A 27764-nucleotide genomic window follows, 5' to 3' on the forward strand; every position below is an offset into this window, starting at 1 on the left:
ATAACTACACAGAGTATTAGTCTACTTAGGACAACTGCAGAAAATGGACATTCCTCACCATCAACGCTGGTGAGAAAAAAAAACACTGTTTAATATCATCAAGAATTTGTTCTTTGGTGTTTGAAGTCAGACACAGTAGGAAGAAAAGACAACATCAGCTGACATCACACTCATGAACAGATAAACTATTGCTTCTGATGGCTGTCTTTTACATTTAGTACTTTCTAATAGTAGGTTCACAGGTTTTATTGCTCAGGTTTTATTTTATTTGGTGGAAAATATCATCGGAGAACTTGAGGTTTGGTGATGTAAATTTCCCCAGTTGAAGCATCTGACCCTACTCCTGTGAACACATTTAACTTGTAACTAATTAGGAAGCTATAAGCCGTGTGCATCTTCACAGCAACTGCCACATGTGTTAAATAACACAGTCCGTACAACTGGAAAGTGAAAGTAAATGTTAATTTGATTGCTGCATCTTGCACTAGGCTAGCAACACTGATGCATTCATCCTCGTTCATATGTTCCCCTTCTTTCCTCTAGGGTGGTTCCTTCAGGCTAGTGCAAGGCTACCGACACTTGCAATGCTTGTGTAACTCCAAACCATAAACTGATGCTACCAATTAACTAAACAATAGGAAATTACCTCAGTGAAATGAAAGCCTGACTCATACAAGGCCTCTTACCATCTAACTACAAGGTTATTAATCATTAGTTGTCTTGTTTAGGCTGTTTTACAGCCCAAAAAGGTAGAGGGTAAGAGCATGAATTCTGTCACTTCTGCCACCTGAGGTGGGCAGCTCCCACTCACAGCCTGTACAGAAGAGGGGGAGGGGGGGAGGGAGCATCAGTGATTTGGATTCACAGCCCTTCCCTTGACTGTGAAATAAACACCTCAGGCTTGGACTTGTCATTGAAATAAAAATCAATGACAGAATGAAATAGCCTTCTATATGCCACTGCGGAATGGCAGGGGTTCAGTAGCCTTTTCTGAAGACGGGGCAAAAGAGACACATGGACAGTAGGGAAAGGCAATGTCCTGTTGGACCAACTATTATTACTGTAGCCAGAAAAAGAGAATAAATCCAGGGATTCACCAGTTCTCTTGTCAGTGACAGCGGGCCCATATAGACACAGCTCCCTTGTTTAGTCCTTTGTTTTTGAGGTCCCAAGTGCTATTTAATTTATATGTTTTCTTCTGATGTTACAGACACCACTGCTGTGCTCATTCACAAACAGAAATCCAAGACACCCCTTCTGGCCTCTGCTCTGTGGCACTCCGTAGCAACAGAGCATTCCTCGACTTGGCCAACTTTGTCAGGCAGGTGACTGGCTGCCAACAACTAAACAGGCATAAGTATGGACCAAGGGTAGAATGGTAGCTAAACAGGCAAAAATCCTGACATGCCAGAACGGGTGGAGAACCAGGAGACACTGTCAAGTCAGCACTGGTGGCCCTGTAATGTTAATACTCACAGTGACAAGCCGCTGCTTGGCCTGTGCTGAGGTGAGGAGATTCCGCACCCTCTCGTTGATTTTCTCCCAGCTGAGATCCAAACTGGAATTTACCCTACCAAAAGAGATCCAACAGATGCCTCTCAGTCCCCCTCTGGAGTGACATCATTTGATCCCTTTAGGCACGTTATTTCTAATGCCTCATTCCTCACATCCTTTCAAACCATCTTTTAAGATCGTGATGATCCCTTCATCCCCTCATACAGAATCTCTGAATAGGGACACACGCAAATAATTCTTCTCTTGTCCCTTTTCCCCTTCAGGATACTTATTTCTTCCTGACTTTTTCTTGGGGTTTTATACTCCCAGTGGAGCTCTCACTCTCTCCCCTTTATCCCCAGCTCCTCTTTCATTACTGCCCTCCAGACTTGTTCTATTTTCAACTGCATTCAGCACTCTCTTCCCTGTACAGCCATGCTTCCCTACCTCATCCTTTCCTCCAGTCCTCTCTGCTTTGCCACGTATTCCATGAAGTCTCTTCCCCCACACCTCTGCCTTTCTTTCCCTCTTTCTCCTCTGACATGCCTTTCTCCTCCCCTTCTCTCTTCTCCTGCTTGCTGACCCTGCCCAAAGCAAAGGTTCCACAGGGCAAACTGGCTCCACCCCACCAGCCCTGCCCCCCTGCACAAACGGCAGGGTCTAGACCTTCAAAAGGATGCAAGACAGACAAGCCTGCCAGGCGTCTCAGAGCAAAGTTAATGTTATCGCCATGATCTCCATGCAGTCGGGGCACATACACTGTGTAAGACTTTCACTGCCGTGGGCACCAGTAACAACATGAAAACAGAAAAGAAATTAAGACAAAGGCTAAGACTGAATTGCAGTACCTGCCTGCAGGGAGGTTAAGATTCCGGGGACTAAATACAGGCAGCTTTTACACCATTTCAGATAGGAAAGAGCACACAAACTCGCATGCAAAGCAGGTGCATACGAGGGAAAACCGACAGGAGGCTTACGTTTTTCTGAAGCGGCAGCAGCAGCCCACACAGAGCATACCAAATGGTATCAAGCTCTTGCGCTTAGCACCTGAATCCCCCAAAGGGTTCCCTTCCTGTTCTGACATTACCTTAATATCCAGCTGGGGTGAAGATAAAACATTTCCCTCTGGTTCAGCAATTTATTGTTAAGGTGGATATAATGCCTCTCTTAACCACATCACAGAAATACCATGTGGTTTAATCAAAGCATCAAAAAGCCCAAGTAAAAAGTAAACATCAAGACCTAAGGAAAAACAGGGGGTTTGAACAAGATGACCTCCAGCTTCAACCATTCTGTGAGTCTGTGATTCAAAATCCAGTTGTGAAAAGGCTGAGTAATTCGTTTGCCCAAAGACAGGGGAAAGCAGGTTCCCAGACGAAATACACCCAGGTAAAATACAAACCCGTAGCAGGAGTGCTCATAGTTTTGAATAAAAGGACTAATGTTTACAAAAGAAGGCCCCTTCACTTAAACAAAACAAAACAATCCCACCACAATTCTTACTACTCCTCTGCATTTTCTCTTGCAATTTATGGATTAATGGAAATGTGTTCTCTATTTCTGTAAAACTGGTATGAAAAGGCCTTTCATAAGGCTGAGTGCCCCGTGTGCTCATCCCACAAAAAATTCCTGACCTAAACAAGCATTCATGAATGGAGCATGTGGGGTTCTTCCTACACAAATTGAAGGGGATGATCATCCAGTTCCAACTGAAGGACACAGGCAGCTGTATTATAGAGAGGAGGGCAACTGAATCTCAGTTCGTCTCCAGATAAGTATCATGAGCTCACCCCATGAAATTCAGAAACAATAAATGCGAAACCAATAGAAGGAGATACATCAGTTGTATTTGTCTACCTGAGGCAGCATTTAACTGCAGAACTCTCCAGGGAACTGCAGGAAAGTATTTCACAATAATGAAAGCATATCATAAAGAGAAATAAAGAATTTGCATGGAACATAAATCTCATATTTCAGGGTATAAAGCCAACTATGAATTGACAGGGGTGACAAAAACTTTCTTTGGGGTATTTCTTCATGCAGTTGTATTCTACATGGGTTTTCATGCCCCCTTCTGAAGGGTTTAGTCCTAGTCACTGAAGACTTGCTAGGTGAACCATGGCTTCTCTATATATCTGTACAAAGAAAGCATTTCATGAAGAGTTGTCACAATTTTTCTAGTGAAGTTTATCTGCGAATGCTAAGTTCAATTTGCCCGAGAAGTCAGAAAGTGAATCTTTCTGGTTGTTCAGCTTGTGTTCTCACAGCACAAAGTCAGTCAGTTAACTAATCTGATTAAGAATTAGTAACCTGTTTTGAAAAGCAGAGGGACTCCCAACAGGACTTGGTCATTTGAGGTGTTGGGAGGCAGCAGATGAAGCTGTACGGTGAAAAGCTGAATCCCTCTGACTGGGAGGATAATGCAAGTAACTCACAGGTCCACCTCTTCCAAGAGATGATGAATCATGTTCAGAGGTAGTCTGTTCAGATGGTTCCTTGATCATCTGGGGAATAAGGAAGCAAATTTCCATAACTAGAATTGACACATAACATAGTATAAGAAAGAGACTGGGGAAAGAAAAGAAGGGAGAAGTTGTCATCCACTTTATGGAAAGGAAGCACAAGGGGGTTATTAGAGGTTAGCTGAAAATTCATAATGAACCATGAATGCAAACCCACTGCAAGGCACGTGAAATGGAAGCCCTTAAAACTAAGGCCCATAATTAACAAAAATATGCAGAACTCTTCACGCTGATGAGTGGCTGACAAAAGCTAATGAAACTCCTTATTTTAGCCAGATACTACCTCATTCATAAAAGGGCAGGACACCACAGGAAACACGAGCAAGCTGCTCCTGTCTTTACATACAAAAGTTTACTTTGCTCCATTAGGCTAAGGAGCATTCCTCCCAATGAGTTGTGCTGCCCCTTGACACGTGAGGGAACTGGGAAAAATGAGCCACACAGAAGCACCCTGGGAGAGGTTTTTACAAACCTGCATTTTCACCTTCATTTGCAAAGTGGGAGTTCAGGTGGACTGTGATTAAACAATGAAAAAAAACCAGAGGAGCAGCCCACTTTGGGATGAAAGAGGTTTGGTTCAGTGAAGAGCGGGAAGGTACTGAAAGATCATTTGATCTCATCTTTGATATCAGACATAATTAGTAGCATGCCTGATATTTGAGAGAAAAACAATGCCATTAATTGATAGAGCCTAAAACTGTGTCTCCATAACTACTTTTGCAACTCTGCCTTTACCATGTTAAAATGTCTTCTGTAAAGTTGTAAACAGCTGTAAACAGTAACGTTAGGCAAGGAAACTTCAGTATGATCTGTCACTATTTGTTTGCAAAATTAAGGATTTGGGGGGATTTTTTTTAATACCTTTGCTTACTTCTGTGGGCCTTTCATCTTCCCTATGCCAAAATATCATGTCCCTCACATTTTCTCCATGGCAGACAACTAGAATTTCCCAATACTGTCTTCTGAACCATCAACCCTCCTCATGGAAGTGTTCTGTTAGAATACATAGTAACAGAAGAGACACCATTTTCCACTTCTTTTTTTTTTTTAATCACCTTAACTGAGGTATTTGACGCTTCACAGTTATCAAAAGATGAAGCTAAAAAAAAAAAAAAAAAGAGTATTTCAGCAACTATTATTGGCAATTAATCTTACATTGGTGCTTTCAATACATTAGCACTAAAGTGTAAGAGATACCAAACAAAATGCAGAAAATGCGTAATGCCTCTTAAATTTCTGGGTACTCTAAAGAAATATGCATGAGTAAGAAGGACCGATCTGTACCAAGCTATTTCTCGTAACAGAAGCGCACAGATCTTCCGGCACTGTATGACTTCTTTGTCATTTCCCAATATGCTGATTGGATTATGAATAATTTGCATATGACAAGGGGCAGAACAGATGACACATGAAAACTGGTGCAACGTCATACTGATGCAGGGATTCAGCTATCCCCCAAAAGTATTTCTATTTGTGTGAATGCACTTCGGATGAGGACCTTTAGAGGCCCTCACTGAAACAACAACTCGACTAAGACATAGAAACCAAGTCAGTGAAGAAGAAAGACATCAGGATCTCCTTTTCCTGAAAGATCTGTTTTCTTCAGAGGCATATGCTGTTAACAAGGGGGAAATCCTTTGCTGGAACAACCCCTACGTATTCACATGCTGTCTCTTCTAGCCAGGTATTGCTACCTGTCCATCCCAGTGTTTTCTTTTGTGAACAGTTCATCTGAACTGAAAAACAGCACAAGCCTGCATACAGTTTTAAAAAGATTTGCTTGAGATAGGTAGTAATATCAACAGCGGTATTAGCCCTGTTAGTATTATTACTAGCAGCAAATCACAAGTACCTCGTTTCTCATGGGATTTAAGAGAATCTTTTGCTGATCTTATACTTTGCTTCACCTTACGGTAACATAACAGTGAGGTTACTTCAATGAATAATTTAGAACTGTCCACCTAAAAAAGAAGAAATAATATGCAGATGCACTGCTTAACATACAAAGACTTGGTCTAATGTAAAGCACCTCCAGCCCTCACAGACAATAATAAATTCATTCTTCCTTCGTTTCTTATTCTTTTTTTTCCCTCCTCAAATTGCAAAAATATGTACACGCCATAATACAAACATTTTTCATAAAATCACCTCCTCTAAAACCACAGTTTGCTCTCCTTTGTAGATTTAACTTCGTAACTAGAGACTTCCCACATAACATGAAGTTTCAGGACAAAACATAGAGCAAGAAACATACACAAGTTTTAGGAATATAAAGGGACATATTATTTCTGGAAGCAAGAACAACTTTTCTACTCCCAGTGTCCTGCACTGGCCCGCAGCTCTTTGCTGTGAAAATCATTCTAAAGCAAGACGTCTTCTTTTAAAAGTTAAGAAATGCTGCTATGAAAGAAGCAATTAGAGTTGTTAACATAAGAGGCAGGGTCTTTCTTCTGCAGAGAAACACATCCTTGGCTCCCAGTTCCTGTTGACGTGATCCCTGATCCCAGGGAGGACAAAGACTCCTCTTCCCCCTTCTGAGCACTGATTACATGAGTAGACAGCCCCTTAGTGCTAGACCAATAGTCCCTATAGCCAGTCATTACACCTTCTCTGCTTTCCACGCTACAATATAAATCCCCTCAAAGGACGGGTAGTGTTCCCCAATGCCAGATACGCACTGGAGCTTTCATGTGATCTCAGCAAGTTCCACCGCCCACTTCCTCAAGGCGGGCAGTGGAAGGGCAGGTGCTGATCTCCTCTCTCTGGGGACCAGTGATCAGGCATGAGGAAATGGGATGAAGCTACACCAGGGGAAGTTCAGAGTGGACATCAGGAAATGGTTCTTCACAGAGAAGCTGGTCGACCACTGGAACAGGATCCCCAGGGAAGTGGTCATGGCACCAAGGCTGTCAGAGTTCAAGGAGCATCTGGACACTGCTCTTAGTCTAATGGTTTAATTTTAGGTGGTTCCGTGAGGAGCTGGACTCAATGATCCTTAAAGGTCCCTTCCAACTTGAGATATCCTGTGATTCTACGATTCTAGGATTCTTTTTTAATATGTTTGGCAGTAAGATGGCAAAGAGTATGAAGACAAGGCCCAGGTCAGCAAGATTAGGAGTCTGGTTTTGTTGCTAAATATTGTGCAGATGTTTCAATAAGGTCACAGGATGCCACATTACTGGTTAATTTAGAATGGGAACCGTCAATAATGGACATTACACAAGAAGCAGTGTAGAAGAAACCTGCCCTGGCCAGCGTGGATGAACAAGGAACCTCTGACTGAGCTTTATCATGAAGACTGTGTACACAGACAGTGTACTGTGATATGGGTAAGCAGTGATGGGTCACCAGGCAGGAAAACAACAATGTTGCCTGAGCCTGCAAGAATGACGTTAGTGACCTAAGTTTGGTCCGTGGTAAGTTTATGGATCTAATTCTACTGGAAAACTTGTCTGGGCCTACAAAGAACTAGAAGACTTATAGGAACAGTAAACATGGATGTACCAAGGAAAAAATACATTCGACTAACTCAGTAAGTTCCTATGATGGTACCTGCCAATGGATGATGGGAAAGCTGGCAGTGGATGACATTTGGCAAGCCTTGGACACAGTGTGTAGTATCCTTATGGCCAAACTCGTGAGATGCAGGTAGGATAAGTGGACTGTACGGTGTATGGAGAGTTGGTCAGATCACCAGGATCAGAGAGTTGTTATCGCCAGTTCAAAGACCAGCTATGGGCCACTTACCTGGACGCATATCTCAGGGATCAATATACAGCAAATAACGTTCACCATCTTTGTAAAAGGACAATACAATAGGACAAAGTGCAGCCCCAGCAAGTTGACAGACAGTACAAAGCTGGGAGGAGCATTTGATACGCCAGAGGGCAGGGTTTCTATTCAAAGAGCCCTTAAAAGCCTGCACAAAAGGGCTGTCACAAATCTTATGGAGTTCAAGAAAGGTGAACGGAAAGTCATACATCTGGGATGGAATGACCCCATATACAAGCTGGGTGTTAACTGGCTAGAAAGCAGCTCTATATAGACCTGGGAGGTCTGGTGAACAGGTTGGACCTGAGCCGCCAACATGACCTTTCAGCAAAGAAGCCCATCCATATCCTGGGCTATTAAAGTGCAGCCAGCAGGTTGAAGGAAGTTGTTCTTTAACTCTATTCAGCACTTGTAAGACCACATCTGGAGGGTTTGGTCCAATTTTAGGCTCCCTGCTATAAGACAAATATTGGCCTATGTGACAGGCCACCAGAGGTGCGCCAGGATGGGTCAGGGGGCTAAAGCACGGGCCATGCAAAGAAAGGCTAAGAGAACTGGAGAGGCTGAGAAAAGTAGATGAGGACTTCTTCAGACAACAGGAAGAAGCCAGATACTCACAGGCCCTGGTCCTCACTGGGGGCTCCAACCACCCTCATATCTGCTGTACGGAAAATACAGCAGGGCTCTAGCAACCTGGCAGATTTCTAAACTGCACTGATCACAACTTCCAGGCACAGGTGATCAAGGAGCCAACAAGTAAAGGTGCTCTCCTAGATCGGATATTTACAAACTGGGAAGAACTCTTTGTGGATGTGAAGGTCAGGGGCAGCGTTGGCTGCAGTGACCATGAGACATTGGCATTCAGCACCCTGAGAGGCAAAATCAAGGCAAAAACCGGGAACACAGCCATGCATTTCAGGAGAGCAGACTTTGGCCTCTTCGGGAATCTGCTTTGCAAAATCCCATGGAATACGGCCCAGGAAAGAAGGCGGCCCCAAGAGACCTTGTTGATGTTCAAGGATCACCTCCTCCAAGACCAAGCAAGCACCATCCCAACAAGTAGGAAATCAAAGGCAGCAGGAGACTGGCATGGGTGAGTAAGGAGCTCCTAACTGAACTCAGACATAAAAAGGAAGTGTATAAGGAGCGGAAGCTGGGACAGGACAGAGGAGTATCCTGTCTGATCTTGCCAAGATAGCACTTGGAAAGCCAAGACCGACCTGGAGTTGAATCCAACAACATTTCTGGATGTGAAGGGGAATAAGAAAGGATTCTAAAATATATAAACAGCAAAGGAAACCTAGGGAAAATGTGGGCCTCTGCTTAATGGAGTAGGGGTGCTGGTAACAAAAGATATGGAAAAGTCTAAGATACTCAATGCCTTCTTTGCCTCGGTCTTTACCAGTAAAACTGTCCTTGAGGAATCACAAGTCCCAGAAACCAGAAGGAAAATCTGTAACAAGACCTACCCTCCATGAAAGGAAAATGAGATTGAAGAGAACTTAAACAAACTGGACACAAGTTCATGGGGCATAAGAGGTTGCACCCGCAAGTGCTGAGGGAGCTGCATGATGTCATTGCAAGTTCACTGTTGAGTATCTTTGAAAGATCAAGGCAACAGGCGAGGTTCCTGAAGACTGGAGGAAAGCAAATGTCATTCCTATCTTCAAGAAGGGCAAGAAGAAAGATCCAGGGAACCGCAGGCTGGCCAGCTTCACTACAATCACTGGGAAGGTTATGGAGCAACTGATCCTGGAAGCTGTTTTTCCAAACCTGAAGCACAAGATGGTAGTTAGAAACAATCAACATGGATTTACGAAGAAGAAGCCATACTTAACCAACCTGATAACTTTATACAATGAGGTGACTGGCTTGGTGGATGAGGGGAGAGCAGTGGATGTTTTTTACCTTGACTTTAGTAAGGCTTTTGACACTGTCTCCCATAACATTCTTACATAAAAACACACAAAGTACACATTAGATAAGTGCACAGCGAGGTGAATTAAAACAGCCTGAATATCCAGGCCCAGAGGGTTGTGGTCACTGGCTTAGAGGCAAGTCATTAGTGGTGTATCCCAGGGGTCAACACTGGGGCCAATACTGTTTAACACCTTCATGAATGACCCAGAGTGCACCCTCAATGAGTACACAGACAGTACAAAAATGGGAGGAGTAACTGATCCATAAGATCATAGAATGGTTAGAGTTGGAAGGAACATTACAGATCATCTAGTTCCAACGAAAACAATTCTGTCATTTTGAGGTTGTATTGTTGTCTACGACTATCTAACGTGAGGATGTAGAGAAGACTGAGCCAGGTGCTTTTCAGAGATATGTAGTGGAAGGAGAAGAACTAATGGTGTAAGTTCCAATTAGATATGAGGACAATTTTTTTTACCATTAGGGTAGTCAGCCCAGAGAGGCTACAAAATCTCTGTCCTTGGAAATATTCAAACTCAACAGCACAGGGCCTTAAAGAGCTTAATCGAATTGGACCTGCTTTAAGTGGGGTTTGGACTAAGTGTCCTCTAGAGGTCCATCTCAGGGTGTAAAGATGGATTTAAACAATGTAACTTGTCACAGATTAACATATTTGTGGAAATACTTAAAATACATGACTGTTAAATACAGGTCTGGTAAAACATATGCACAGTGGAACAGGACTGTGCAATACAAGACCAGGACCTAAAACCTGGACCAAATCTAAGTTACTCTAGATAGCTATCACTTTATCACCTGGAAGTACTGATCACCTGAGATACACTGTTTTCCTCTCTCTGAACCAGGCAAATAGTCAGAAGGACGCTGTCCTGGTAACTGTTAGTGTTTTGAAGCACTCAGATGGAACACCCTACTGGCTAAACACAAAGGTTTATTGATGAAACCCCAGAAACACTTTCCACAGATTCCTTACCAAGTGTAGAAACATACAGATTGGTTTATGTCCAAAACAAAAGGGGAGGGTTAAAATGCATTATATTTTTATAGTATCTAAATGTGTCTTTGAATTCTTTGTTTGTAGTATCTTTTCCTTTACTGAATGTTGTTAACTGACCAACCTGATTTCTGCCAGCTGTCAGTGCATTTGACAGGCCAACTACATACTGAACAAAAAAATATTTCTATTTATATTTTCAAATTTGTTGCTAAATTTCTTCAGTCTTCTGCTGATCTAGTAGTTCAAGACAGGTTAGACAAAAATGCTGAAATTAATACTAACAAAAATTCACCCTCTTAATGTAGTACAGAAATTTTAGGACTTAACGTGTCTGACTACAAAGGGTGGCCTGGTCTCATTTTCTGATTTGCGCCCAGCAGACTCCAGGCACAGTCTTGATGGCTGCTGATGATTTTCTCTGCAGAGTTCACAGAAGCGGTCTCTAGTGTTTAGAGGAGGAGTTTGTGATTTTAAGGACCTTGTATGCCTTCCGTAGCTTTTATCCCTTTTCACTGATGTCTTGCATTGCGTTAGTGATTGGTTCTTTTGTTTAGGTGATGCAGATCTTTGATTCCTTGTTCTGTTTCGGCCCTGGCAGAGAAATTCACTGCATTACAGTTATCTAAGTAAAAACAGGTACAAGCCATTTGCGACTCCCTGCAAAGAAGACTAAGCTCTAAGCAGAAATCCTTCCAGTAGGAACTGACCATATGATAGCAGAATTTGGATCTTTGTATGTACAAATTGGAAGAATCCGTGATTCTGTGTTGGAGTGTGGCAAAGTCAAAAACAGAAAAAAGTCAGCATGGGCTCGTATATACTTTCTCCTTCCACATTATCTCAGTTGCTTAACCTCTCATCTAAAATCTGAAAGATTGTTCCCTGTCTGTCACAGAGCTCAGAGAAGGATGAATTACTTCAGAAAAGAACTTGTGAGGTTAGAAAATTCAGAACTTTGGTCAAAATCTTGAAATTCTGACCTCTGTGGGAGCTTATTCAAGTAAACCTTGTAAGTATCTCAGAGATAACTTATGGGGGCCGAATTCAGCAGCTGTTACTCAAACAAAAGTACTTTATCTGCTGTGAGTGTTTTGTTCCAGCAGGGGGGGCAGAATTGTGTTCCCGCAGAATATTATCTAATAGATAATCTGTTAGATCTATAGCCACTAAACAAAGCACAGAAAGCTCTGGTAGCACTTTCTCAGAGGGGAACTAACTGGTTGCAGTTCAGTCTGGATCAGAGTACGCAATTATAAATAGGGGAAGCATGAATTCACTAAGCATGCAAAGACAAACATTGGTGAAGGCTAGATATAAACCACCGTCAGCAAAAGACAGGAGGTACTGCAATGCCATCAAATCAAGAGAATATTATCTGCTCAACTCTTACCTTCCAGAGAAAGCAATGCAAGGATTATTTGTTTTTGTGGGTTTTCCACAGAATTAATTTCTTAATATTTAGGAAATGAGAGCACCTAGGATAGCAGATAACAAACTGAGAAGTGGATGGCTTTGGTTCAGTCAGTTGGATTTGCTGTTGTTACAACAAAATCTAGGACTCCTAGCATGGCCTTAAATCTTACCTACCATTGCTGCCTAAGCTATCTATATACAAAAGCAACGGTAAAGCTAGGCTCAAATATACTCAGTCAAAGGTTATAAAATTGTCATCAGGTCTGTATCCTTACCATAAATACTTACATAATTCTTTCTTCTGTGCTGAAGTGGAAGTTCTGTAATGCTTGTTCTTGTGGAGAACTCTATTTTTGGTGCTATTCCCTTAAAAAATAACAGTTAAGAGGAAAGGATTAAAAACATAATCACTGCCTACACCTCCCCCTCAAAATCAGAACACTTCAACTATTCTTCACTGCAACTGCAGAATCAAAAATGACTAAAAGAGGCACTGCAGCTAGAAAAGACTTGTGGCAAACTCACCAGCAAATAACAGTTGTACAGCAATTTTGCTTTGTAGAGCAGTAATTTGATTTTAGTCTTAAAGGGGAATGGAAAAAGGGAAACAGGATGCCAGTCTAAGGGTATGCCCAAATCACCTATTCCTTTACCAATATGTCATCACCTTCTTTGCCTTCAGCTGATTCTTAAGCATCAAGTTAAAAATCATACATTGTAACATTTGGTTAACCAGAGCATAAATTTCTAAATTTCTGTTCTAAATGTATAGAAAGTATTCTTGTATTAGGCAGAACTTTCTAACAGTTAGTTTTTCTTAAGCCTAGTATTTTCTATACTTGCAATTTATGCACAAACCCCCAGCTTTTCATGTGAAATAATGGCATTCACAGCTTACAGAGTAATTACATTCACAGCTTATAGAGTAATTACAAGAACTTTCTGAATGAATCAGTGCAAAATTGAGTCTTCAGGAAGGATGCTTCTCCCTGTTCAATGCTATTCTAAGCTGCAATGAACTCAGACTAATAAAATTCAAGTCAGTTTTATTGCTTCTTTTGCATAATCCAACCCATAATGCAGTGAGAGGGATGAAAATGTAATTTTTTTAGGTTGCTATTGCTGCTTCTGGAAACAACGAACCCTAGCAAGAACAGGCACTGGAAGAGTTTACAAAGATATGAAAATTAAAGACACCCAAGAGATGAGTGAGAACAGGCAGAGTGAGAAAAAAAGGCCTGTATGTCGGAGGATGTCGGAGTGGGAGACGGACCCGGAGTAACGATGGAATCTCAATATGAGTATGATCGTTCTCCCTTTATTCAAGTTTTCACAGAGTATATATAGACAGGCAATAAGAACACGCGCTAGCGGCAGCTATATGATTGGCTTACAGTCTCTGTTCACGCACTGTCCATGCAGTTCATTCACAGATCAAATTGGTTACAAGAATTCACATAGTAAATTGCTTAGTCATTAACACCACATGTTTTCTACCTTCTCAGTTCCCGTTTTTCCCATGTACTGATTCCATCTTCTACCACCTGTTTTGCTCTTAATCTGATCTCTCATAGTAGGGAGGCTGGCTCACGTGACCATTTTCTCTCAGACACATTCCTACAATACCCCCTTTTTCTTCTTGAGCCAGCCAGACCTTATGCATGGCATTTTCTATCATGTCAGTCACTTTGCGGAGAACACACGAGGCTACCATAATCAATAATAATATAACCAACAATAGTATGAGCCCTTGTTTTAGTAAGTCTGATAACCATCCCGTTATACCCCATGAGCTTAACCAATCATCGAAACCGTTTTTAACCGCTTTTAATTTGGACATGTTATCCTTCAGCTCCCGTAACTGCTTATGAATGGATGATGAGTGGTCAGAAAGGTTCATACAACACATACCTTCAAAATCTTCACATCCATGACCCTGAGCTAACAGCAAAAATTCAATAGCCGCTCGATTTTGCAACGTAGCATGCCGAATGCTATCAGCATCAGTAAGCAAGCTAGATATGATTTCAGTTGTAAGGTTTATCTGTTTACTTGCCCAACACCCTGTCTTATTCAGCATATTTAATGCTGTTGCTGTTCCTAGCGAAGGAAGAATACTTAGCCCTATTCTTTGTCTGAGATTCGAAAATGTTATATGGTCGTCACAGGATGGAGTGAAGGTATGAACTGTTCTCTTGGCTCTGTGGTTCCTGCGTGCTCTGCTCACTGTATCTTTGGCCGTACGCAGGCCTCTGCTCGTAGATCTGCCACATCTCCCCCTTTTTTGTTTAACACCAGACCATTTATTAACAAGGTCGCCGTGACTTGTGCTTCTACTCGTTGTGACGCTCTTAGCCGGTTATATACTAAACACAATTAAAAACAGAATCAAAAAGAACCCTGCTAAGGCAATAAATACCCAGATTCCTAAATTTAGCCCAGAAAGCCAATTTCTTTGGATTTACCCACGAGAAATCCTTTTGTAATATTTCAAATACATTGCGGTTGCTGACAGCACAAGCGACCCTGGAAAAACAATCGTGGTAACATTTCGATCATCATAGTTACTGGTTTTGAAAAGGTATGTGGCAAAAATACCCACTCTAACGCAGTCAGGCTCTTTGCGAGTGCATCATCCCACTGTCCTATCAGGGCATAAAGTTGAAATTCTTGTAGGAAGGTGTTCAATGCGTCTTGCAGCAGTAGTAGACTATATCTTATCTTTCAACATGCTGTAATGCCTTCAGAGCTGTTGGGGTTAATGAACATAGAACTTATCGGGGGGGGGGCGGCAGACACAGTGCTTCAGGGCATCCCCTGTACCTTCAAAGTGTGCTCATGTCTCTCTCCCCCTCTCTGACCCGAGACAGCCTCCTTATATCCTGCACTGGATTGACTGGAGAAGTACAGGCTAGAGTCGCTGCATGCATGGCCAGCGCACGCAGCGAGTCCCACCAGACTCTCCTGCACCGGATCGAGTAGAAAAGTACAGGCTAGAGTCGCTGCACACGTGGCCAGTGTATGCAGCAAGTCTCACCAAACTCATGATCCAGCTTTGCTAACAGCAGCTGTCTGATACGTGACTACATTGTTGTAATCCCTTCTTGTTACCTCCTTCTGTGAAGGTCGGGTTCTCATGGATACACACATAGTTTTTAGAGCAACATATTCTACAACTCGTACAAGGGTATGATGCAAAGTGGCATTTACAGCTGATCATATAATGCTTATAAAACACGGCAAACAGCATACTAAACATAACAGACAAATTCCTTCCACACAGGCGATGAGTATAATTTTCTTCAACTAACCCCACCCCCAAGTCCATCCAGCAAAAAGATTTTCAGAAGTGGTCTCCACAAGTTGCTGGTTCGGTCGGTGCAGTTCCTGCAACTGGGCATGGATGGATTTGGAGTGGTCACTTAGATTCATACAATACAGTCTTTTAAAATCTTGACAACCATGTCTGTGAGCTGAAAGCAAAAAATCAGTAGCAGTTCTGTTTTGCAACATCGCATATCGAATACTATCTACATCTAACAATAACTCAGACATAGCGGTACTAGTAGCATTGTTAAACTTATCCTTGGCAGCAAGAGAGTCCTTGTTATCACGAATCCTTGGCAGCAAAAGAGTCCTTGTTAGCAAGAGCGCATGCGGACTCCCTGTTCTTGCTGGTACTGTGCTTTGATCTTCCACAACAGGCCAAGATTCTCAAGCAGCTAGATAAGGTGTCTGTGAGTCCATTACAAGTTTATGTCATCCAAATGTTTTTCTTGCAAGCACCCGAGACTGAATAACCATTGGTGTGATATCTGTGTTTTCCAGCACCCAGGTGAGAGTCCCTTGCGTGTATTTACAGTCCTCCTCGCCGATTTTCTGTTGCTTTCCCATATTCCACCCCCTTGCTCAAGAGACCGCTTCTGCTGGGTTCATTTTAGTCTTGCAGGGTATAACACAGAGCAATCTACTAAGGCATGCAATAACGTATACACATATAGGAAAAAACCAAAAACTTATCTCTATGGTACTGCTTTGAATCAGGTGTCCTATTTCTCTTTTTCTGATGCTTTCTCGTAATGCTTATGGCATACTTTTGTGCTAACGTGGCACATTTCCCATCTAATTGTTCCTGTTTGGTTTGTTGGGGTTTTTTTTCCCTTTTTCATTTTTTTTTATTTTTTTTCTTTCTCTTTTTTTCTTTTTTTTTTTTTTTTCCATCACTTACGACTGACATAAAAGTCTGCCTTTGCAACAAGAGCTCAGTTTCTCATTTTTCCTTAAGTTTCTCATTTTCATACAGAGCATCCTATAGATTTTGGCTCAACTCCTTTTCCCAATCAACCATGATCTTATAGACAAACAACAAACAACCAGCGATACGCCCTACACAGGCGAGCCGTTCCCAAGAGTGTAAACGTGTCGGCTCGTGAAAACTCCCCCAATATTTCAGGACTTCCATCGATTCTACAGCCCATCCTGGTGTATCTGCCTGGGGTGCGCTCGCCTTACGTCTAAACATTGTGTACACACAAACTTCTTCACTTGACGGAGTGTCAGCCCTAGTTGCATACGAGAACAGTACCACACCGGGCAGACACCTGCTCAAGTGGAGTCACCTAACGACACTGCACACAACAAAAAGCAAACAGTAGCACACATGCCGATCGGCAGGTATAAGCTGGCGCCCACACACACTTACACAGCAGACATACAAAAACAGCACTTTTATCTCAGGGAGACGACTGGGGAGGGAAGGGGGCGAGGCGGGCAATGTCAGGAGCAAACAGCTCTGGCTCTGTCCTTCTCTGCTGACATCCTGCCTCCTCCATCAGCCTCAGGTGGAGCAGAGGGGCTCAGCAGGGGATCGTCCCAGACCTTCGGACCTGGCCTGTTCGATCCCCCTCCCGTGGGTTGTAACGCTGCAAAAGCCCCGGCTGCTGTGGCTCGCTCCGCGTTCATATCTTGTAAGGTCGATAACACCAACCGCCATGTCGTCGCTGACGGTGATGCCTCTTTGTCTCCTTTACTTATCACTTCCCACAGTTTTTTCCCAACAGCCTCCCATATTTCTGGTTTAAAAGCTGTCTGGGGCTCTGGTGCAAATCCGTTCTCTCTGCACCAGGTTAACAACCTTCGGAGCATACGCTCATCGTATATCACCCCTCTCTTAGAGAGGATATGCAGGAGAAGTCTTAATATTGTCCCTTCTTCTTTTGTTACTTTTGCCCCATCTCCTGCCCCGACTTAATCAGTTTGAGCAACAGTTTCGCTGGTGTTTCAATCCCTCTCTTAGAGAGGATCCCAGCGAGTAGCGTGGCCGCAGCTTCTGTTTCCATAGCTGCGCCTGGGAGGTGAGGAGCGACCTCACGCCGTTGTCTGCTCCCGCTGACGCGCCCAAGCAGGACGTCTCCCAGCTGAAGTTTCCCACTCCCCTCCTCTAGCTGCTTACTGCAGTCTCGGAGAACTCAGTCGCGCTGAACCATCCTCTGCTACCAGATGTCGGAGGATGTCGGAGTGGGAGACGGACCCGGAGTAACGATGGAATCTCAATATGAGTATGATCGTTCTCCCTTTATTCAAGTTTTCACAGAGTATATACAGACAGGCAATAAGAGCACGCGCTAGCGGCAGCTATATGATTGGCTTACAGTCTCTGTTCACGCGCTGTCCATGCAGTTCATTCACAGATCAGGTTGGTTACAAGAATTCACATAGTAAATTGCTTAGTCATTAACACCACATGTTTTCTACCTTCTCAGTTCCCGTTTTTCCCATGTACTGATTCCATCTTCTACCACCTGTTTTGCTCTTAATCTGATCTCTCATAGTAGGGAGGCTGGCTCACGTGACCATTTTCTCTCAGACACATTCCTACACCTGTACATGAGAGAAAGAAAATAGACAGAAAGTTGGCATCCTCAAAGGCAATTGATACAAAGAAACTTGAAAACCTTTCAAGTGCCTGGCCCTTTCACATAATCTGTGGATGGACGTACATAACTGAACATAAAATTTTGCTATTAGGACTTCTAACCTGCCTATGCAGAGAGATTATTCTTACCGTCTGTGACTAACAGATTTAATTGTTAGGATAGCACACACCTGGTACCTTCTCTGAGACACTTCCATATTCAAAAGAGCACATAAGCATCTCCCTCTGCTCAAGGGGACCGAAGGGACAGTCAAACTCCAGCCCTCACGAAGTTGCTACTAAGTAGCTGAATTCCTTCCTTCTTCAGACACCTATGATGACTACCAGTTTCAGGCAACTTACTGGAAAACGAGGAGAAGTTTTCATCAGTAATTCTCTGTCTACACCTGGACATGCAGGAGTCAGCTTGCACTCTGGGAACAGAAAGTTTCGTGTATTCTCTTCATAGAATGCAAGGTCATCGCCTTCTAAAAGAACAAAAAAACACCCACAGAAAAATAGCTGTCAAGGTTATTACATGGAATTTTCATTAGCAGCTGTGCAATGTAAACTCAGTAAATTGTGAATGTCCTTGACAGAATGCTGCCTCTCTCCTGCATAATGATGCTGTCAGTAATAGGTGGTGATTGGGATATTAGAGGGCCTAGGAAGAGTGGTACAGAAATGGCATATGCCTAGCATGTTTTAAAATTATTTGATGTTGGAAATGTTTAAGACAGCAGTTCCTTTTTAGTATACTGTCCTCCTCTGTGTCAGGGAACCTTTAAGTTCACATTCTTGAGGGCCACAGCAAACAAAACCACAGAAAAACAGCAAACCCAAACCATTTGGTTCTGTATTTGTATACAAGAAAGAACATAGCAATATCAGATTTTTTTTGCCTGTGTGACTGAGACAGTAACTATTTCTCCAGCAAATGGCTTTTTTGCTTTATCTCCAGTGCTCTGACTATGCTGCACCTTATCACTTTGTCTTCTGAACACAAAATTAAGAGGGCAAAAGGGAGGGAAACAATCTATGTTCTTATTAGTTTTGAAAGATTTGGCTTAGCAGAGCAACACTGGAGTCTGATGCTGTCATTAACTTTCAAACTGTCACAAGTGCCTTGAAATATTTTGGAGATGGAGATGACTGCAAGGCTTGAAGGCAGACTACCTAGTTACAGTGTAGAGAATGTCCAAAACTCTGACAGAGAATGTACACAGATGATGTATAATGAATATTTTACAGAGTATGTATATGCATATGTTTATACACAGCATGCTAAATCTTGGTCCAGATGATTTCTCAGTGCTTTCAGTATGACCAAGAGCCACCTCACTGGGCAAACAACTAATTATTCTAATCAGCTATCTGCAGGAATAAAATAAAGAAGGCTGATATAACATTACAACATTCCAATGTTTGCTCAGCAAATATCTCATCTTAAAATGGTGTTGAAAGACAGTCACCATTACTTTTGAAATGTATTCCCTCCAGAAAGCCAGCAAGTAGTAAACAAACATCATGTAATTTGGCCATCCAACCACACAGCATGAGACCAGTGTCCTACTAACTGAAGGCATAAGTATCCACCTATTACAAGCAAACAGCAGGTGCACATCCCTCAGGGACAAGGCACAATACTCAGCAAGTGAAAGCTTTGGCTTTAACGAAAGCATGGCGTCAGCACAGTGAGAGACCAAGTACACTGATGCTAATCAAGTGGGGACCCGATGCAGTAGAACCCTGCTTGGGAATGAAGCTCAAAGGAAAGTACCACAGGGATGGACAATAAAACTTGCAGCGATTAACGTGTCATACATATGCAATGTCCTGTTTTGGTCATCAGCGAACTTGCTGATGTAATGCAGGTACTGTTGTCTGGATTATGAGATCTGCAGCTGGCCATCACATTGGCGCCTGTGCAAAGGTGGATGCAGATGTGGGGGGAAGCAAACTATTCTGGGTTACCATCACAACGAGATAAAACATGCTTGGGACTTTGCATATTTGGATGGAAGAAGTGAACGACCCCAGGTTACCATAACAGGGTAAGAGTGCTTGGGACTCTACAGACTGGGATGGAAAGAACCAAACTATCCCAGGTTACCAGACAATGAGATAAGCTGTGCCTGGGGACTCTACACACTTGGATGGGGGGTACGAACTATACTGGGTTACTGTGACTAAGTCTGCTTGTGCCCTACACCATGCTTGTCACTAGTTCTTCTCTTCCTTCAGAACCCCACTAACTGTGTTCTGAGTGAATGGAGAAGGTCAGCACCGCTCTGTAAAGGTAGAACAGCCAGAGACAGGATATACTTTCATAAGCACCCACCTGAGGAGGCAAACTATAAGGTACACCATCAAGTACCAGGCTTAGAAACTACAGCAAGGATTTTGATTTCCTGAAATGAGAGACTAAGCTGCCCACTATGGATGGATACTATGCTATAAAAGCTGCTACTGCCTTCTCTTCGATGCATTCTGTGTCTTTACAAGAGCAAGGACACATGCTCGCTCCTAATCAGACTGAAAACAAACCTTGCAATTTGGTGATTTCTAGACAAAACAGTGGCGCAAGGAAGAAAATTTTCAGAAAAAGTTAATAATGAGAGTAACACTTCTGATCCTATTCAAAGTTTCATCTTTTCTAGTCACATGGCTTGTAAGAACCGTCTTTATGATGGATCCCGGCTTTACAATCACTCGGAAAAAACTCTTTTGTGAGCTTTTGACACTACAACAAGAAAGCAAATAGTCAGTTTTGTCATATGGGGCCTGGCTTCTGATGTAGTAAGGACAAAGGCAGGCACTGGTTCCTCTCATAAGGAATATACTCAATTTTTCTGAATATTTTTTTAATTTAGAAAGTTGAAAGAAAACAACACGTTCCACTGTATGAAAAGTAAGCAAAATCTCTAAGCTGCATATTTTTGCAGAACCAAAAAAAAAAACAAAACGGGAAAAAAAACTTAAGTTTGAGTCATGAAAGACATGTAGGTACTATACAGAATAAAGAACAGGTGTTCTACAGGGCCAGAATACGCCAAGGAGAATATTAAATCCTTTAGTACTTTTTACAATGGTCTCATCCCTTTTAGAGTTATTACTAACTCTAGTTAGTAATTATTACTAACTTCTCTGCCTTAATATGCACAGAGAAAATCTGCTATGCCCAGGGGACAAACAAGCATTGTATACTACACCTAGCTACATGACAGCGTGACACCCACAAAGCTTGCCTAAAAGAAATCACATGAGAAGATGAGCACTCTCTGGACTAACACAGATCACACTTTTTTTTTTGGCATTGTTTAGGCTTTTATGTAGAGATAATAACAGTTTCTCTCATTTGGGTCTTTGCATCTCCTTTTTCCAGTATAACTAATTGGTTTTGAACCTAGAATAACATCATAAATAAACCTTTATTAATATCAGCAATCTTAAAAGCAAAAAGCAAAGAAGAAAGGGAAAGACAAATATCTGAAGCAAAGCATTTTGAAAAACAAACACAAAAGTACAAGCAATATTTATTACACAGGGAACATAAAGTATATTTTGAATTTGCCATAATAGAACAATAACCAATTTTAACAAATTGCGTGCAGTTTTAGAATATATACGAATGCTTCATAATCAGTGGCCTTAACAACAGCACTCATCTGCCACCCAGTGTCCATTTGCCTTTTTTCCCCATCTTATAAAACACACAATATGAAGTCTGTAGAAGACCAACAGTACTATTTGCCAAGATGAACTCTACATTATTATTCGTGTTCTATTTGAACATTACTAGCAAACTAGACCACTATTAAAACAAGAAAATCAGAGTAAAGAAAATAAAGCAACATGACTGATCCTAACAAATTATTCAATGTGTCCAGTCAGAAGAGGCATTTTTTTCTCCTCAAGTGTGTACCCAAGAATGTACAGGAAGTGATGGAGTAGAAAGAAATAACATTGGAGGAGGTCCTGAAACTTATGAGGGAGAGAAAGCTGAGGGGCATGGCATATAACAACACCTACTAATATTCTTTCCAGTCTCAAATTAACTAGCATGTGGGAAAATACTTACTTGTCTATTACCTGAAGACACAAGCTGAGTTAATTCCAACCTCATGACGTTACCTGAAAGATAAAAAATAAATTATAGCAGTGTGGCTGAATAACTAGAATAGATTTACTGTTTACTCCTGGGACACTAATCAAAGACTCACCTTACAGGAAGGGATGGAGGAAGGACAGCAAAGGAAACAGAAGAGCAGACAAAAGACAGAGGAGAAAGAAGACAGATGCAGAGCTAGTCCATTATAACTGGCAATATTCTACTTTGGTTCCTTGAGTATTTATTCTAATATTATTAATATTAGAATAGAAACACACAAGAAAGAAATATCAACACAAGGTAACTCTCTGTGGTTAAGATCAGATGGATTTATAGGGCAATGGGATACTCAGTGGCTTCTGACTTGACCTTCTGTTGACTTTACAGGAGGGCCTTGCTTCGGAACGACAAAAACCTGAGACCTAGCAAGGACAAAGGAATGCTAACTGAATTAAAGGTAAGGGATGAAATCTTTTTAAATTAATACAACACCTGCTCCTGTAGGTATGACTGAAAAAGTCTGGCCAAAGGTTACTTGCAATGATGAAACAGAATGTAGACAGACAATTATCATAAACAATTTTTTTTTCTCCCCCTACTCCCTTACAAACAATAAATATGATTTTGGCTTTTAAAAGACAGCCTAGTCATTAAATTCATGACATGCCACAGACTTCAAAATAAGAATTGCTGATGGAAAAAATAAAAAGCAGACCTCTCACGTTAGCCTGGTGTTACATTAGGTGTCAGAATGCAGCCTGGCCTAAGAACAGAAAAATCATGTAATTGACTCAAGGGGAGGTAGTAGAGGCTGACACTCAAATGGCTCAGTTCAGAGCAATGCACAAGGGCAACAATGTATACCAGATCACATACTTTAGAAAGACAGTCAGACAAGAAGACAGACAGACTATGTGAATACATGGATCTACTTCATCATTTTTAGCTATTCAACTACTCAAGCATTTTAAAAATCATACTTACTTTCAAGCATTTCAGTTACTGCAACAGGATCTATGGCACTTTCAAACACCTTCAGGAAAACAGTAAGAAGTAAACAAACTCATTATAACACCAAATAATTTAACAATCTACAACTCATAGGAATAATTTAATACCTATTCAAAATATTTCCCCTACTCTTTGTCAAGCTGCTATTAAGCAATAATACTATATATCTATGTTTGTGTACTTTAAGATGTAATTTACATTTTTAAAGTTATGCAATATTTCGGAAAAAATACTTTAAAGCTGAAAATGCGTATTCATCCATGTCTGCATCAACTTCAGAACAGTTTGTACTTTGTAGGAAAAATTGCCATGTTTACAGTACCTTAAATGCAATTCTAAGAACTGTAAAACAGCAGAACCACAAATACAATTAGGAAATTTATGTTTGGAAAACACTTGAATTCTTGGCAAATCCTACAGGACACATCCCAAAAGAAAAAATTAAAAGCCCTAACTGCAAGCACCTTAAAGCACAGGTAAATCTTCCACAGGGATCATAGACAAATGAGAAGGTGTGAGGAAGTTTTCCTGTATGGTTCTGTGTCTTATGTAAAGATTGTCCAAATATCTTACAAAAATAAAATCATTAAAGATATCATCTATGAAATGTCTTAAGAAATTCAAATGCATTTGCCTGTATTTAGCTCTTGTCTATTTTACTAAAATGAATTATGTCTTATCCTCTTCTCATGACTTGGCATGAAATTCTGACCTCTTTGAAGTAAATGGGAACTTTACTACTTATTTTATTTGTGCATTCATGCTGGACTTTCTACCTATCTAATGAAGCTGCCCTCAGCTGCATCCCACTTATTTTATCAATATTTGCTGCTTTTTTTTTTGGTTGTTTTTTTTTTTCTCCAAATGTGCCAACATCCTTCTTCAAACAATATCAGTGTTTTCAGACAATATTTTATCAACAGTCTTCTTTTGAGAGGGCTGTGCAAAGTCATGTTTTCCCTAAGAAAATATGTTGCTTCATGCTAGTTAACACCTACTAAGGAAGGTCACAGGCACAAAGCCACATTACTGTGAGGTAAAACAAAAGATGAATTTATCTAACAACATCTACTTCATGATAATTACTTTGATGCTCCTCTTATAACTAGGTAAATGTATGAGAAACTACGCTTCTATAGAAGTGGGTTATATTACCCGCTTCTGGTCAGAATGCACCTATGGGCTTTTATTTACTGAAGAGTGGTGTGTTCTGAGCTGCGTTTGCCTTGCAGCAGGGTAAAGGCCTTAATGAAAATTATACTTTGTAGCTTTCAGTTGTATTAACTATGTAGCTCTTCACTTCTGTAAATAAAAACCACAGCAGGAAAGGGAAAGTAATTATATCCCTCAAGGAAAGGCCTCTTGTGAGCCATGTACAAATAATTTTAGAGAAACAGACAGGTAGAGTGGTTTGAAAAAGAGTGGCGTCTGAAAGAGATAAGAAAGTGTTCCTCTGTCATGGTTTGGGCTAGGATGGCCACTAAAGGAACAAGAGATGCTCTCTGTTAACCTCTCTTCTCAGAAGAGAAGAGACAGAATAAGGGAGACAGGCTTATGGGGTGAAAAGAAACTAAACTACTTTCATGAAACATGAAACTAAAACTATTAACAATAAAAAGATAATAATAAGAAAACAATGAAATGTATATAATATATACAAAACCAATATCAAGCTCCCAGAATAACAATCACATCACTGGCAGGCACTGGGAAAGTCCCAGACTGGACTCAGTGACAGATGGGAACTGGGTTCAAGAATGCACAGATCAGGATTAAAGGCAGAACGACAGAGTCCTGCTCGGATGCTGGCCATTGAAGAAAGAGAGTTGACCCTTTGATCCCTCAGTTTATACTGAGCATGGGGCTGATGGGATGTAATACCCCGTCGGTCAGTTTTGGGTCACCTGTCCTGTCCACCCCTCCCTGCAGGTGCTATCCCTCTATGCTCTTCCACTTCTGACCCTCCAACGGGGCACATAACAAAGTTAGCTGAACTTGGCTGTTGTAGCAATAAGTAAGCCCTTAATTTCAGAGTGCACTTAGTTAGAAGAGACTTAACCGAAAAGTAAAATTACCGAAAGGAAAATTGGTTCTGTTACACCTCAAATCAGGACATCCTCTAAACTTTGTCTATTCCTGTTTTGCAATGGCTTCAGCAAGGTTTTGCTTGTCAATAGACATAGCCATTCTGTCTTACACCATTTTTTTAAAAACAGTTTTGAAACACAAAGTACCATTCACCAGAATCACAACCAATGAGCATACAGTAGAGTACAGTAAAAACACACTGAAGACTCCTGTTCTCATTTGTTCCAGGTGTTACGGTGGCATGTATAATGGCAGAAAAACCTATCTTTTGTCTATCACTTACTTTGATCTCATTTACATTACTGCCATGATGACAAAAAATCTGAATAGATGACAGCCATATTAGAATTGAGGTAACATACTGCTTCCAGAGCAATCATGTCTGAAACAGAATAAATTCAATTACCCTCATATACACTGTTGCCATTACCAAGATTAGGTAAGAACTGTTCATGGGAGAGATGACGTCTCATAACAACTGCTGTCAAAGCTCCAGACCATAAAATTTTAAAGAAATGTTAAAATCTATTCAGTTCCAGGAATGGGCCTAGTACTTCATCTTAGTATGTTGAAATGCATGTGAAACAAGAATAACCTATCAGTTGTAGAGGAAAATAAGATTATGCATGAATTACAGCTTGCACAATGCATGAAACATTAGACCTTCTAGCCCAAGGCACCTAAAAAATGAAAGTTACCTTTTCAAAGCACATCTTCTCATAAAACAAGAGAGGAAAAACAGGAGGAAGGCATTCTGTCTCTTTGTGTTGACCCAAGATACACACACCAAGAAAAACATCATGTTTCTCAGGCAGAAACACACGAGGACATGTAACCTTTGGAAAGAAAAAAATACATTCCCATGAGACTCCTTAGTCCAGTCTTACACACACACAACAGTCCAAGCCTACAGGACTCAATCTCAGAGGGGACTCAGCAGGCCCTTGGCTTTATTACTGATGATCTCAAAAGGGTGCCAGATTAAGCTCTGTCATTAGGAGTTCTCTCATTTTGTATTTTGGCCTTTTTTTTTATCATCTCATGTAACAGGGACTGATTTCATAGACCTTAGCATTACACACAACAGAAACATTTGATACCTACAAGGAAATGAATGAGTGAAAATGACCATTTTTTATTCTTACATCTGATGAGAAGATCTGTTATGAGCAACATATTAGTATTATCCATTTGCATAACAGCAGTAATACCCTTCATTAAATAAACATCACACAGCAAGAACTTCTTCACGTTTAATTTAACCTTTTCCTTGCACACTCTTTCTAGCAGACTTTATGCCTGCAACTCCAAAGAACCAGTAAGTGTCTCCTGTTTGGAGGAAGAGCTAAATAACCCATGGATGAGAAACTACGGCTACAAGGAAGGTGTGTTTTAATCTGCACAGGGGTATTATCACTGCAAAGGTACAACCTCATTTTACGTTAACTTCCATTTCCATTACGTTAACTTCATCCAAGCTGTGAAAAACTAAACAGCTCCCCAGGAGCTCTTAGAACTGAAGGCGCGTTCACAGGTATACATACACAAATATTCAAACACAATATATGTATATAAATATATATATAGAATCATAAAATGGTTTGAGTTGGAAGATAACTTAAAGATCATCTAGTTCCAACCCCGCTGCCCTGGGCAGGGACACCTCCCACTAGACCAGGCTGCTCAAAGCCCCATCCAGCCTGGCCTTGAACACTTCCAGGGATGGGGCATCCACAACTTCTCTGGGCAACCTGTTCCAGTGCCTCACCACCCTCACAGTAAAGAATTTCTTCCTAATATCTCATCTACATCTACCCCATGCACACATACACACATAAGACAGGATATATGCAGGCGCACACCTGTTCATACACAGATTGTGGCATGGTGCGGCACCTCAGGGTCCCGGAACAACGGCGGTAACAAGTTTCCACCCGCCCGCACCGGTTGTCTGGGCCGCCCCGCCGCTCCTCGCTCCCTCCCTCCTACCCCGGCCGCCCCGCTCTGCTGCGGCCTCACCGCCTGCACCTGCAGCTCCACCACCACTTTCAGCGGCATCCGGGCGGTTGGGCCGGGGCTGGGCGGGACGACGGCCCTACTGGGCCCGGCCCGCGTTGCCACGGCGACGGCGGCGTCCTTCCGTCCCCACGACGGCCCCTAAGGGCACCTGCGCACCCGCGCGGGCGCGTCCTCTTTTAATTTTTTTAACAATACACACACACACACATATATATATATATACACGCACACACACACATACACGTATAATTTGTCAGCGTCCTGCGGTAGCCTCCAGGGAGGGGGCCGGCCCTCCGCCGGGCCGGAAGAGGCCCGACACAGGGTACTCCGAGCGGGGACACACACGGCAGCGCCTCGGCGCCATCACCGCCGGCCACGCCACCGCGCTCTACCGGCGGCCGGGCCCGGCGGGGAGTGCTGCGGAGTTTCGCTCGCCCTCCCGCGGCGGCGGCGGCGGCGGAGCAGGGGGGCGGGCCCGGCGGC

At 42.0% G+C, this 27764-nt stretch overlaps 1 protein-coding gene across 2 annotated transcripts; it reads right to left on the reverse strand.

Annotated features, from left to right (window-relative positions):
- Positions 1–3842: 3842 nt before the first annotated feature.
- SPATA6L (spermatogenesis associated 6 like) lies at positions 3843–27659 on the reverse strand. Of its 2 annotated transcripts, XM_074569372.1 has the most exons (10): positions 27282–27461; positions 25961–26098; positions 23148–23196; positions 22145–22186; positions 18416–18540; positions 12427–12504; positions 11053–11316; positions 5869–5977; positions 5072–5115; positions 3843–3998 (listed from the first exon to the last, which is right to left on the reverse strand). In XM_074569372.1, the coding sequence occupies exons 1-10, from the start codon at positions 27318–27320 to the stop codon at positions 3843–3845; spliced, it is 1044 nt and encodes a 347-aa protein (XP_074425473.1). In that variant the 5' UTR covers positions 27321–27461. The 2 variants fall into 2 exon arrangements, 1 of the variants encoding a protein (XP_074425473.1); XR_012584859.1 differs by lacking the exons at positions 3843–3998; positions 5072–5115; positions 5869–5977; ... (1 more) ...; positions 12427–12504; positions 27282–27461 and adding exons at positions 13442–18018; positions 27523–27659 and having other exon boundaries at positions 22134–22186.
- Positions 27660–27764: the final 105 nt, after the last annotated feature.

This window comes from Larus michahellis, chromosome Z (assembly GCF_964199755.1).
Source record: "Larus michahellis chromosome Z, bLarMic1.1, whole genome shotgun sequence".
In the NCBI taxonomy this organism is placed as follows: domain Eukaryota; kingdom Metazoa; phylum Chordata; class Aves; order Charadriiformes; family Laridae; genus Larus; species Larus michahellis.